General features: G+C 37.9%; 4 protein-coding genes across 6 annotated transcripts; 3 read left to right on the forward strand and 1 right to left on the reverse strand.

Moving 5' to 3' along the window:
* Positions 1-515: 515 nt before the first annotated feature.
* On the forward strand, positions 516-3,485 carry LOC114528619 (SET domain-containing protein 4-like). Of its 3 annotated transcripts, XM_028550286.1 has the most exons (5): positions 516-607; positions 886-965; positions 1,741-2,018; positions 2,096-2,546; positions 2,890-3,485. In XM_028550286.1, the coding sequence occupies exons 3-5, from the start codon at positions 1,756-1,758 to the stop codon at positions 3,472-3,474; spliced, it is 1,299 nt and encodes a 432-aa protein (XP_028406087.1). In that variant the 5' UTR covers positions 516-607; positions 886-965; positions 1,741-1,755; the 3' UTR covers positions 3,475-3,485. The 3 variants fall into 3 exon arrangements, with proteins under 3 accessions (XP_028406087.1, XP_028406088.1, XP_028406089.1); XM_028550287.1 differs by lacking the exon at positions 516-607 and having other exon boundaries at positions 871-965; XM_028550288.1 differs by lacking the exons at positions 516-607; positions 886-965 and having other exon boundaries at positions 1,461-2,018.
* Positions 3,486-3,500: 15 nt separating this feature from the next.
* Positions 3,501-5,515, reverse strand: LOC114528624 (protein PFF0380w-like). Its single transcript, XM_028550293.1, has 4 exons — positions 5,080-5,515; positions 4,245-4,823; positions 3,838-3,977; positions 3,501-3,656 (listed from the first exon to the last, which is right to left on the reverse strand). The coding sequence occupies exons 2-4, from the start codon at positions 4,755-4,757 to the stop codon at positions 3,521-3,523; spliced, it is 789 nt and encodes a 262-aa protein (XP_028406094.1). The 5' UTR covers positions 4,758-4,823; positions 5,080-5,515; the 3' UTR covers positions 3,501-3,520.
* Positions 5,516-5,638: 123 nt separating this feature from the next.
* LOC114528609 (polyadenylate-binding protein 4-like) lies at positions 5,639-8,722 on the forward strand. The gene is made up of 7 exons (XM_028550275.1): positions 5,639-6,106; positions 6,208-6,520; positions 6,961-7,195; positions 7,267-7,531; positions 7,610-7,854; positions 7,959-8,273; positions 8,372-8,722. Exons 1-7 carry the CDS (start codon positions 5,911-5,913, stop codon positions 8,639-8,641), a joined length of 1,839 nt encoding a protein of 612 aa, XP_028406076.1. The 5' UTR covers positions 5,639-5,910; the 3' UTR covers positions 8,642-8,722.
* A 639-nt stretch (positions 8,723-9,361) lies between these two features.
* LOC114528519 lies at positions 9,362-11,169 on the forward strand. Its single transcript, XM_028550176.1, has 3 exons — positions 9,362-10,261; positions 10,376-10,490; positions 10,593-11,169. Exons 1-3 carry the CDS (start codon positions 9,474-9,476, stop codon positions 10,959-10,961), a joined length of 1,272 nt encoding a protein of 423 aa, XP_028405977.1. The 5' UTR covers positions 9,362-9,473; the 3' UTR covers positions 10,962-11,169.
* The last annotated feature ends 594 nt before the right edge of the window (positions 11,170-11,763 follow it).

An 11,763-nucleotide genomic window follows, 5' to 3' on the forward strand; every position in this document is an offset into this window, starting at 1 on the left:
TCCGAACACGATTGTTGTGCTTTTCAATTAATTCTTGCAACTCCATGTCTGTTTCAATCGACTGAATCTCTTTACTAGTACCCGCTGGTTTTATATTTTCCTTCTAAATAATATAAACAGGTTTTACTCCAGTATGTAGATAAAATCTATAATGTTAGTCAATTGAACATTGTTTTATATACATAAGATTCATAGCCTAACCCACTACCATGTGCAAACATACCCGTGATGGTTTCACTGGCGTTGTAGTCTTCCTTGTCTTTCTACCATTTAAATCATATTCTGATCGTTTGCTGAGGATTTTTCTATTGTGCTGCTCAATAATCATCTTTATCTCTTCATCCAAAATATCATCATTTTTGTTTTTCATTGCATTTTCATTCTAGACAAAAGCATTCACCATGATTCTTTACTTCACAGTTTTTCACTTAATACCAATTAAAAAAAGGTCAAATTTAATTTCTTGGCTTTACCCATGCAGGACGTTGCAATCTTTGTGGACAAGAGCGTCTTGCTGTCTTCAAAACTTTGTTTTTCACTGGATATTTCTTCAATGGTGAGGTGACTGCTGCAGGCGAAGCAGAAACACCTGCGCTGCTTCTTGATGGTAATTCAGAGTTCTTTTTTGATAGACTATTGGAACTGCTTCTTTGTGGCTGTAAATCTAGAATAATGAAAGTTGGTATATGAATGCAATATATCACTATCTATTTTGGAAATCATTTCTATTTGGAAATTACCTTTCGGTATACTTGACAATGGCTGTGGTGAAAAGCTGAATGAGCTTTCTCCTTTCAGCTGCCAACATTTCCGAGGCCTTTTAACACTTTTATCTCCTTGTAAACTGCTGGTTTCACCAATACTGTTGTGATCTTTATCTACTAGGCACTCAGAATCTCCCACATTAGAGGAGGATTTACCAATAAGATCACTCTTACCACCAGCCAGACTGGATTTTCCTGTTGGTAAGCTACATTTGCCAATTTTTTTATCACTTGATAACTTTGAGCTCTCAAAACCGAGCTGGGCAGTTTTTCGCAAAACTGGTTTCTTTTCGGGCGAGTTAACATGGGGTGAGTGAGATGGGTGAACTTTCTGAAACCACCAATCATACTGATCACTGAGGAAAAATGTCAGATCAGACAATTAATATCGTACATCACTGTATTCAATGAATATTGATACAAGTCATAACAACACATTGATTGTACAGAAATTATTTATTATGATACAAACACATAGTAGGAACGCAGTTAACACACAGTAGGAATCTATAATTCGCCAAATTGGGTATAAATATTACTCGTTTTAAGTTCTTAAAAATCCAATCGAAATCTCACCATCTCTTTCATTTTCTCTATTTGGTCTCGTTCGCTTTCAAAGTCGATCCACTGCGGAGCATCAAACTCAAAATCCCCATCAAAACTACGCTCTTCGGTCAGTTTTAGCGCCATTTTCCTTTCCTCAGATCAAATATGATATCATATGTTGTTTATTTATACATTTTCTGTTCAAAAATGATTATTTTTGTGTGAAAAAAAATCCGAAGATTTTGGAAATTTAAATTTTGCCGCTTTGTTGAAACACAAAAATTACTAGTGCCAGCACCCGTGCACTGCCTCGGTCACTTCAAAATTTGGACCAAACTACCAAAGCTTCCTCGGGTAGGCGGGAATTTTTGCGTCTAAAATGCAATTCTAAATTACCATTTTAATTTAAAACCTTCCTAAATTACTGCAGTACTGCTAAGTGTTCATGTCGAGGCAAACTAAAGGTCGTACTTGGCGTCAAAGACAAAAGAGACGACTAAAAGGAGCCAAGATAATCTCACTCTCTCAGAAACCAGAGTATATTGAATTGTTTCAATGGGCTAAGGAGAATGGTGTTGTATTTCATAAAATGCGACCTGCCATCTTCCCTGGTACTGGTAGAGGGTTAATGGCTACACGACAGATAAATGATGGTGATTTGTTGATATCAGTTCCAAGAAGATTGTTGATTACTGGGGATGTGCTGAGGTCTGATTGAAAAGTTAGATTGAAAATCATTACTTTGTAGGATCAAAATATACTCAAACATCTTCAAAATATTTCAGGAATTACTATACTGATGGAATAAGTCAAGTGAAAAGACCAAACCTCACTACCATTGATCTGCTTTGTCTCTTTCTCATTGTGGAGAAGTCCCTTGGTAACAAATCATTCTGGTCACCATATGTTACCATGCTGCCGTCACAGTACAATACCCCTGCATATTTTAACCATCATGAATTAAGTCATGCGCCAAAATTCTTTATGGAACATGGTCAAGCTCAGTTGAAGAGCATTAGGGAATGTTACTTGTCGTTAAAGCAATTTATTTCAGATGAGATGAAGAAAAATAGTGTGGAATTATCATTCAATGATGTGAGATGGGCCTGGAATGCTGTTAATACAAGATGTGTATACTTGTGTGGAGAATCAAAGTTTGGTCTTTCTAACCAAGGAGAAATGGCCTGTTGTTTAGCACCATTACTAGATCTTCTAAACCATTCCTCTGATGTACAGGTAAATAATGCTGCATTAATGAAATATCAGAGCCTGTGATCACCCATCATACTAAATATCAGAGCCAGCTACCAAGGGCCCACACTGGGCAAACCAGCCCACCTTATCTAACCAGGGTCTAGCTCCGGATGTGGAGTGTGCCATATTGATTGGAGCATTAATGTTATTGGCAGATGCTATTAAAGGACTCTTACAAAAAGTCTATCAGTCTTTTATGCCAGTGTTGCATGCTTTAAGCTTCTTCTGATTGATATTGAATACCACAAATTCTTATTTGTAAGAAAATAGATATGCAGTGTGTACACAGGTATATGTACTTATAAGCAATTGTTGATTTATGTAGATTCAAGCAGGATATTTTGGGGAGAAACAATGTTATGAGATATATGCTAAAACAAGGGTGAAGAAAGGTGGTCAGGTATTTATAAACTATGGCCCTCATAGCAACAGGAAATTGCTCATCGAGTATGGCTTTATCCTGGCCAACAACTGCCATAGCTCTGTCAAAATTGAGTCAACACTTGTGTATGACACGGCAGCAAAATTTAACAGATGTTTATCAAAAAGGATGTGTGATGTTGTGAGCAAATATAACCTTGAAGCAACATTCTTTTGTTCACTAAATGGGCTGTCCTGGAGCCTAGAGACAGTTTTGAAGCTGCTGTGTTTAGAAGATGATTCAAAAATTGACTTAAAATCTCTATGTATTGAGAGCCTTGAAGTATCAGATGAAAACAGAGTTTTAATGCACATACTGTCCAGAGAAATTTTGAAGTCTATCTTGGATAATTATCAAAAGGATATTGCAAGGATATTATCTGAGAATAGCAATGGTTTGTCTGACAGAATGAGACAGTTGGAAGCATTGTTGAAGGGAGAAATGAATGTTGTAAAAAATGCTTTACTCTCTTTGGATTTAAAAATATGACAAAGATTGTGTTCAACTACTTCAGGCAGAAATATGTTGTTTTACTTCAGTTCACAATTTGACCTGGTAAAAAGTTGTGTTGTGTTATCGTGAATTCCTTCTCAATACTTTCAATCAAGTGTTTATCATCTTCATTGTAGAAATCATCCTTGTATGATCCTTCTTCACCATTATCACTGGGGCTATAGGAAGGAAATCACAGTACAGTGATTTAGGTATTCTGTCTAAGATAGCCAATGTGGCTAATAACTCATCCTACTAACCTCTACAGACTAACAGGAAAAAGCGTTTGACTCAGGTTTAAGCGTAGAGGCACTGCAATGACTCCTGGAATCAATCATGAAGATAAATTCTACAAAATACCTGTTCAGTTTTTGAACTTCCCCTGACAATTTCCTTTTACCATTGTTATTGTCATTATTGTCATCAACATGAATGTTGGCTGCTCTAAATTTCTCCACGTCGATTATTTTTGAAACGTCAAAACTCTCCTCCTGATCACCCTAAAGACATCAATCGCGAGATATCTTTATTGAGGAATCCAACCAAACTCTAGCATGGCTAAACTCTCCTTTAAAGGTCAATGCAAGCGGAAAACACGTCACGTCTTTCATGATCAGATGAAGTTATCTTCCAACAAATATTGTGGTAATCCTAGCAACCATATTACAGCTGACAGACGCTAATCACGCTAGTACAAGGTGACAAACCTCTCTCCAGCATGTCTATAGTTCTGTCATATTCCAAGAAATACATAAACCAGCACTCACCTCTCTGTTAATCTTCACTGGCTGATTTGAAGAGTCGGAATTTGAAATCTCGCTTACAGAATCATCATCTATGATCATTCCGCTGTCTGCTCCGATGAATCTCGACGTTTCATCCACTTCTCTTAACTCGTATTCTCGCTCATAAAAAGGATTATTATCACTACGCTGTATTCTTAAATCTTCGAGAAAATTTGTTTCGTTTCTTGAGCTCTTTTTCCCCCACGCCTGCACTTGATTGAGTTCCTTGGGACGCTGCGATTTTGTTGAAGTATTCTTAACGATAATAGCGTTCTTTGGCTTAGTCGGTTTCGAGATCAAAACTTCCAGTGATACTTGTGAAATGACATCGTTAACCTCGTTGCTTTTTTTATCACTCTCAAAGGTAAGATTGTTTGCTTTATCTGCATTTATAGTTTCATTCAATTTCTCTACATCTGCATTCTCCTTATTATCCCCGGACACTTTTTGAGGTTCCTTCGAATCCTTTCTTTCAGTTGAGGCGCCACAACCCATAGTCAAGCTTCATGTCGACCAGTTCTCGTATGCGTGACAACAAACGTGGTCACAAACTTTCGTCGTCTAGACAAACAACAAAATTTTAATAAAATTTGCTTGAGTTTTGTGTGTTTGATGTTCGAAATTCTAATTGCACTAATAATTAACTGCGTCAGCAAACGCCAAAAGCTCAGAGTTAATGCACACGTAAACACAAGTGAACATTTCTGACAAATTTATTATCCAACCAAATACTGCTTCATTGTGTTTATGGTAAACACCGGATTTCTCTAATTCTTGCAACTTGAAGAAATCTTAACACTGGTTCTCCACTCTTTACCTCTTCCGTTTCGATTGCACTGTGTGATAAGTCAGGTGTATTTTTAAAAAATTTTGCAAATTAACATTTTTATTATATCTAGAAGAAATTTGCATGAAACTTTATTAATGTTCTTTATTTGATTATTTTATGTGTTTGCTTTCAATTTTAACCGTGTTAGGGGAATTACAGAAGTCAAACCTTCGGAAACCACTTGTGCGTCACAGTCAACTTTAAGATTGTGATGTTGTGACAGTTCAACATTGGCAAGTGAACGGTGTTAATTTTCTTGGAGAAAAAGATCTTATTCACAAGTGTACACTTTCTTCAATCAATTAAAGAGAATTACTTCTTATAAAACTATCTTTCTTGTGAGTAAAAAATGGTGGAACATAGAAAGACGTACAATATACGTCCTACAAGGATATGCAAATTAGAATATTTTCCGGTCCATCAAAATGATGTAATAGGAACATGCAATGATGCATTCTCAAATGACGTATCATACAACATCAACCAATCATAGAGCGTTGTATAATTCTTTCGGGGTGGCCTGTGGTATATTAAGGGGCGAAAATCACGCATTCACTTCCCTTGTTCGCTTTCCGCCATTATCGCGTAGTCATTTTAACCTGGCGCAGTTGGTTAGTCTAAACCGTCGTTAATTTTAAGAAAAACAAACAAAAAAAATCAGAAAATACAAGAATTGTTAGCCGAAAACTAACAGAAACAAAAAATAAACCAAAAAAATTGAAAAACCATTGAAAAAGCTAAAAAAATCAAGCTCTGCTGCAACCGAAATCGGAAACGTGTCGCATTTAGTAAAACGAAAGCCGAACTAAAAAGTACAAGATGAATGCTGCAGCTCCAAGTAATTATCCTATGGCTACGCTTTATGTTGGAGATTTAGCTCCTGATGTCAACGAAGCTGTCCTTTTTGACAAATTCAGCCAGACTGGCCCCGTGGTATCGATTCGTGTTTGTCGTGATTTGGCAACTCGACGTTCTTTGGGTTATGCTTATGTCAACTTTCAACAATCAGCTGACGGTATGACGGCGATTTGAGCACTCTTTTTATAAAATTGAACAAGTAATACCCCTAACCTAAATGATGAACTATTCTTCACAACTGTTTGTTTCTTTTTCTAGCTGAAAGAGCGTTGGATACGATGAATTTTGAACCTATAAAGGGGCGGCCATGTCGAATTATGTGGTGTCAACGCGATCCCTCTCTTCGAAGATCTGGCGTTGGGAACATCTTTATCAAAAATCTCGATAAAGGAATCGATAACAAAGCTCTGTACGACACTTTCAGCGCTTTTGGCAACATCCTTTCTTGTAAGATTGCGTTAGATGAGAACGAAGGATCCAAAGGTTTTGGTTATGTTCATTTTGAGACTCAGGAAGCTGCCGATCAAGCTATCGAGAAAGTCAATGGCATGTTGTTGAACGACAAGAAAGTGTGAGTATTGTTTTAGGCCTAGATGTTCTTTTTTTTGGTAAAGCAGTACAAATCTGTGGCCAAATATAGAGTGTATTTTTTAAAGGTAGAGCAAGAGTATTGAGATGTTTGAAAGAATTTTTTACTACACGTGTCATTGTGTGTGATGCAATAGCAGGGAGTGGCCAAAAATAGATTTGTTGTGCTTTGACCCCCAATGTTACAAAAAGCAAAATAAATTACCAAAACAATCTAGCCAGAATACCTTCATAGCAGGCGAAATTGTGTATAATAAACTTAATGATTGTGTCATTAGCATGTTTATTCTGGAACCTGAATTCCAACAGTCAAAAATTAAAGCTGATTCAAAGCTTCCTGACCAAACCATGATATTTTTTGTGCATTTTGTATTTAAATGTTGCTAGTAGAATTTCTGGTAACCGAATCTTCACACTTGACAGGTTTGTCGGCAAATGGATGTCAAGGAAAGAGCGTATTGAGCAACTTGGTGACGCACCGAGGAAATTCACTAATGTTTATGTGAAAAATTTTGGTGACGATTTCTCCGACGAAGATATGAAGAAACTCTTTGAGCCGTTTGGTGAGATCCAGAGCATGAAAGTCATGAGAACTGAAGATGGCAAAAGCAAAGGCTTTGGCTTTGTCAGTTTTGCTGAACCTGATAGTGCTGGCAAGGTATGGTAACCTTTTGGGTAATGGTAATCTATTGAATATCAACCAATATAGCAGTGTTTCTTCTTTGTTAGGCTGTAGAAGAGATCAACGAGAAGGAGATGAACGGGAAGATCTTGTACTGCGGTCGTGCACAGAAGAGATCAGAGCGACAAGCGGAACTTCGTCGTCGCTTCCAGCAGCAGAAGATGGAACGCATCAACCAGTTCCAAGGTGTTAACTTGTACATCAAGAACCTTGAGGAGACCATTGACGACACTCGGTTGAGAAAGGAATTTGAGAACTATGGTACCATCACCAGCGCTAAGGTCATGAGAGATGATAAGGGCAACTCTAAAGGTATGGACATTGTTGAATTTCTGTTGGCAGTAAGCAAATGTTTGTGCAATTTCTTGAAGTTTGTGATATGAATTTCAGGTTTTGGTTTTGTTTGTTTCCAATCTCCGGAGGAAGCAACCAAGGCTGTGACCGAGAAGAACGGTCAGATTGTGATGACCAAACCTTTGTATGTTGCCCTTGCTCAACGCAAGGAGGAGAGACAGGCACAGCTTGCTGCACAACACATGCAGCGTGTTGCTGGTAGAATGATACCACAAGGAACTCAACCTGTTGGGCAAATGTTTACTAGTGGGTTCTATCCTGCCATGGCAACATTCCCACCTGTAAGTAGCTTGATCATCCTATTTTGTATTTCCTTTTATTGGAGTATTTTCTAGCTATTAGCTGCTATGGAAATGTGAGAGCTTAATCTGTTTTCATTTTGCAGGGCCAACGTCCAGCATTGTTTCCACCTCAAGTGGTCCGAACAAGGTTCCCCACCCAGACTGTACGAGGCCAGCCTGGTGCGTACCCAGGCCCAATGGTTAACCGTGCAAGGATGCAGCGAACGCCACGACCTGTCGGTCACAACCAGCAGCAGTCACGAGTTGGACCTGCGGGTGCTGGTGTTCCAGGACGGGTCAACCCTGTGCCTGCTGGACCACGTAACCAAAGGTATCGGCCAGCTGTCAATCAACCTGGTGCGGGACAGCAACCTCCAGCTAATGCTGCTAACGCTGCTCAAACTGGCATTGCTATACCTGTAAGTAAAGCTATGAACTTCATTCAAAATTGTACATGAATAAACCCAATGTATTTATCAATAGTTATTGCATTTTAACAACACATGTGTGTGTTTAGGGTCAAGAAGTGCTCAATCCATCAGTGCTGGCACAGGCATCAGCTGCTGATCAGAAGCAGATGTTGGGAGAGCGTCTCTTCCCTCTCATTCAAACAACCCACCCTGATCTGGCTGGCAAGATCACTGGCATGTTGTTGGAGATTGACAATGCAGAGTTGCTGCATATGTTGGAGTTCCGTGATGCACTCTCTGCCAAGGTTGATGAAGCGGTCAATGTCCTCCATGCTCATCAAGCTCGTGAACAGACACCACAAGAACCAAAGAAGTAATTTGTCAAGAGAACATTGAAGAAAAATAAACATGGACACGACGTATTATTATGTTTTTCCTATTGTTTTAAAACTCCTATTTGTTAAAAGGAAATTTATCATATTATAAAAACTTTATGTGAAATCTTATTGTTTCTTGTGTTCATTACTCTGTCTGCATTCTGAAAACATGGGATGGGATTGTGAATGTGAAAACTTGTTCTCATATGCATTTAAAAACTGTTTCTTATCATTTTCCTAATTTAGATGCAAAACAGTGATTTCAAACTAAATTCTTAGTGTTCTGGATTAATTGAGTGATAACATTTGCTACAATCATTACACAAAAAAGTCAAAGTGAGTGAATTTAAAACTGGATTTTCGCATTTCCTGTTTGGCTTTAATTAAATAAGCTGCCGCTCTTCTGGGGTTAACAAATAATATATTCCTAAAATTATTTGAATATTAATTTGTATAGAGTTTTGAACAAAGACGCTTGTTAGCGCCATTAACGAGGTCGTTAATTTCAATTTGTTGAATAATTAGCGTCCTTTTGGTCAACGCGGGAAAATACCCCGCGGGTTTTTGCAGGCGCAGTTCCTGGGTCTCGATGGCTTGCGGCATGCGCTACATTCTGATTGGTTGTTAGAAGGACATTCTCGTATTTGATTGGCTGACAACTTTGGCGGCGGTTTACGATGTCGTGATGAGGCAAATTTTAAAACTTGGATTCAACTCATTCAAGCAATTTACGTTCCAACAGAGAAGTGGTTGCTAAAAATTTGTCCTTTTTGCTGTTTTCTAAGTGTTTTCAAAACCATATCTTGGCATACGAGAGTTTATTTATCGTAGAATGGCAGAAGGAGGTTTTGCGGGTGAAACACGCGGCCTTTCTCGATCTTTGGAGAAAATGTGCATGAACACGCCAGTCGGAAAGAAGGCATCGAAACGCAATGCCGACTTGGAAAACTATTCATCGGCACCGTTGAGCCCTCCACAGACTGTTGACATAAAGCAGAAGCGAGAAAGAAGTGAATCGTTGATGTTATGTCAAACAAACCATTTGTTGGCTACAAAGCGAAGGTTACGAAGCCGATCCAGGCTTGGATTGGGACCTGAGGAAATACCTTCAGCGTTCATGAGTCCGCCTTGCAGCAATAAACCTCGAGAACGAACCCACAGCCGATCTCAAAGCCAGAATGAAAGATTGTTTGGTTATCCTGAAGACTTTGCCAAGCATTTACCGTTTAATGTCGAGGCTAGCTCGGTTTATATGACCCCATGCACACAACCAAGGAAACCATTGCAAAGTAAAGATATGAACACACTAAAAGAATCTGAAAATTTCTCGATAAATGAAGGTCGTTTAAGCGCAAATATCGACTATCCAAGCGATGAAAGTAGTGATGAAGATACATGCTCAGGTCTAGAAGATAACACTAGACTCAAGCTGAATTTTGACCAGTGTGCTTCTGATGGCAAGATGGAGGGAAACCAGGGTAGCACACCTTACCCTTTCAAGATCATTGGTAGACGTATGATGGAAAAGAAAACAGATTTTATTAAAGAACTTGTAAATATGAATTGCGAGGAGATTTGCAAGCAGATCTTCAGCTATTTGGAGCCACGGGATCTGCAAAGGTGAATTCTGGCTTGGTAGCATACTAGCCTTTTTGTCATATTTTGTAAATGCAGATGTAAGGGAATATAATCTCACCAGGGTGAATTTTAATGCCAAGTTAACTTGTATTTCAGGGTTGCTTCTGTGTCAAAGCTGTGGAGGAAAATTTGTAAGAAAGATCGGATCGCCTCACCAAGACTTGATCAGTTCATTTCTGGTCGAATGCAACATGTGATGCGCAAAGGAAAGGTGTGTATTTGCTTATCTTGGATCCATATGCAGGTTGCCTGAATTATTTGAAGGTAACTTTGTCTATCAAAAGAGAAAATGATGTTTATAATTTATTTTTAGGAAAATCTTGGCCATCACACTAAGTTCGATTATTCCGTTCCACAACGGACACCATTTTCAGTGAAGGACCATAACACAATATGGACTCCAGAAGATAAACAATCAACTGCGGGAATTGGGGCAGTGAAAACTAACATAATGTCAACATTTGAACGCATGAAATGTCCCATGTGTGGTTCACCTTCGAGAAAGACTGACAACAACACGTGTGAGTGTGCTGAATGCCAAGAAATCTTTTGTGCCTTATGCCAGAAAAAAGTTGATAAAAATCACAAAACAGGCAAGTGTCAGATGAAAATAAACAATGTGAAAAAGAGAAAACAGGCTATTGGATCAAAAAAGAGCAAAGATCGACTAAAAAGATTCTAGTTATATCTATTTGCAATTAACTTTATGTTAGTGTAGGTAGGAATATTTAAAAATATTATTTAGCTGTACTGTAGGTAGAATTATAGTTATATTTTTGTAGTTATATTTAAAATTTGCCAAACAAAATTAACTGTCATCGTTCAGATGTGTAGCATACACCCTGATTTAGGAGTCACAGAATGCTTGAATGGTGAAATATTCTTTTAGAACCTGGTGAATTTGTTGAACATTTGTCTATAAAATCCATACTATTATTTTATACAAGCAACTATTAGCATCCTGCAATTTCTAAATCAGTGTGTGTGAAGTGGTTAGTCTCCTAGTTTCATATCAATTTTTAGTATCATGGGGTTTATTTATTAACATTTTGTATATTTGTATGTAAAATGATGTATATATTGTATATAATATTACATACTGCTTTTGCAACAACAGTAATATGGCCTTTGCTTTCAAATACATTTCATAAAGATCAACAAATGTGTCAGTTCCATGTTGGGTAAAAATTATAGTTAACTCATAATATTATACAGGCAATTAGCCTGAATAATTCATTACCTAGCAATCAAGGTTTCTCTAAATAGGACAATTTACTTTTTATCTTAAAACCTTTATTTTTATATCCATCTGTGAAGTTTCTCTCAACAAAATCCACATTTTGTTCCAATATTGTTACATTAACTGCGCCTCATCCCGCGCTGAATATTTTAGCCAATCAGCGCTCAACAAATAAGAAACCGTTCAGGCATTCTGCAGTACTTTTTCGATCATTTTTTGTTGTTTTTTTTTATCAAACCCGTCG

The sequence above is a fragment of the Dendronephthya gigantea genome, unplaced genomic scaffold (assembly GCF_004324835.1).
Source record: "Dendronephthya gigantea isolate DGI-Jeju-01 unplaced genomic scaffold, DenGig_1.0 000050F, whole genome shotgun sequence".
Classification (NCBI taxonomy): Eukaryota; Metazoa; Cnidaria; class Anthozoa; order Malacalcyonacea; family Nephtheidae; genus Dendronephthya; species Dendronephthya gigantea.

What these genes read in the sequence shown, in the direction of transcription:
- LOC114528519 (XM_028550176.1), top strand. Translation starts at nt 9,474, where the DNA reads ATGGCAGAAGGAGGTTTTGCGGGTGAAACACGCGGCCTTTCTCGATCT. An exon ending in GAGCCACGGGATCTGCAAAG is followed by an intron (nt 10,262 to 10,375) that starts GTGAATTCTGGC and finishes CTTGTATTTCAG; the next exon opens with GGTTGCTTCTGTGTCAAAGC. An exon ending in ATGTGATGCGCAAAGGAAAG is followed by an intron (nt 10,491 to 10,592) that starts GTGTGTATTTGC and finishes ATTTATTTTTAG; the next exon opens with GAAAATCTTGGCCATCACAC.
- LOC114528619 (XM_028550286.1), top strand. Translation starts at nt 1,756, where the DNA reads ATGTCGAGGCAAACTAAAGGTCGTACTTGGCGTCAAAGACAAAAGAGA. An exon ending in ATTACTGGGGATGTGCTGAG is followed by an intron (nt 2,019 to 2,095) that starts GTCTGATTGAAA and finishes AAAATATTTCAG; the next exon opens with GAATTACTATACTGATGGAA. An exon ending in ACCATTCCTCTGATGTACAG is followed by an intron (nt 2,547 to 2,889) that starts GTAAATAATGCT and finishes TGATTTATGTAG; the next exon opens with ATTCAAGCAGGATATTTTGG.
- LOC114528624 (XM_028550293.1), bottom strand. Translation starts at nt 4,757, where the DNA reads ATGGGTTGTGGCGCCTCAACTGAAAGAAAGGATTCGAAGGAACCTCAA. An exon ending in CAGTGAAGATTAACAGAGAG is followed by an intron (nt 3,978 to 4,244) that starts GTGAGTGCTGGT and finishes TGATGTCTTTAG; the next exon opens with GGTGATCAGGAGGAGAGTTT. An exon ending in GAAGTTCAAAAACTGAACAG is followed by an intron (nt 3,657 to 3,837) that starts GTATTTTGTAGA and finishes TCCTTCCTATAG; the next exon opens with CCCCAGTGATAATGGTGAAG.
- LOC114528609 (XM_028550275.1), top strand. Translation starts at nt 5,911, where the DNA reads ATGAATGCTGCAGCTCCAAGTAATTATCCTATGGCTACGCTTTATGTT. An exon ending in TTGTTGAACGACAAGAAAGT is followed by an intron (nt 6,521 to 6,960) that starts GTGAGTATTGTT and finishes CACACTTGACAG; the next exon opens with GTTTGTCGGCAAATGGATGT. An exon ending in CCATGGCAACATTCCCACCT is followed by an intron (nt 7,855 to 7,958) that starts GTAAGTAGCTTG and finishes TTCATTTTGCAG; the next exon opens with GGCCAACGTCCAGCATTGTT.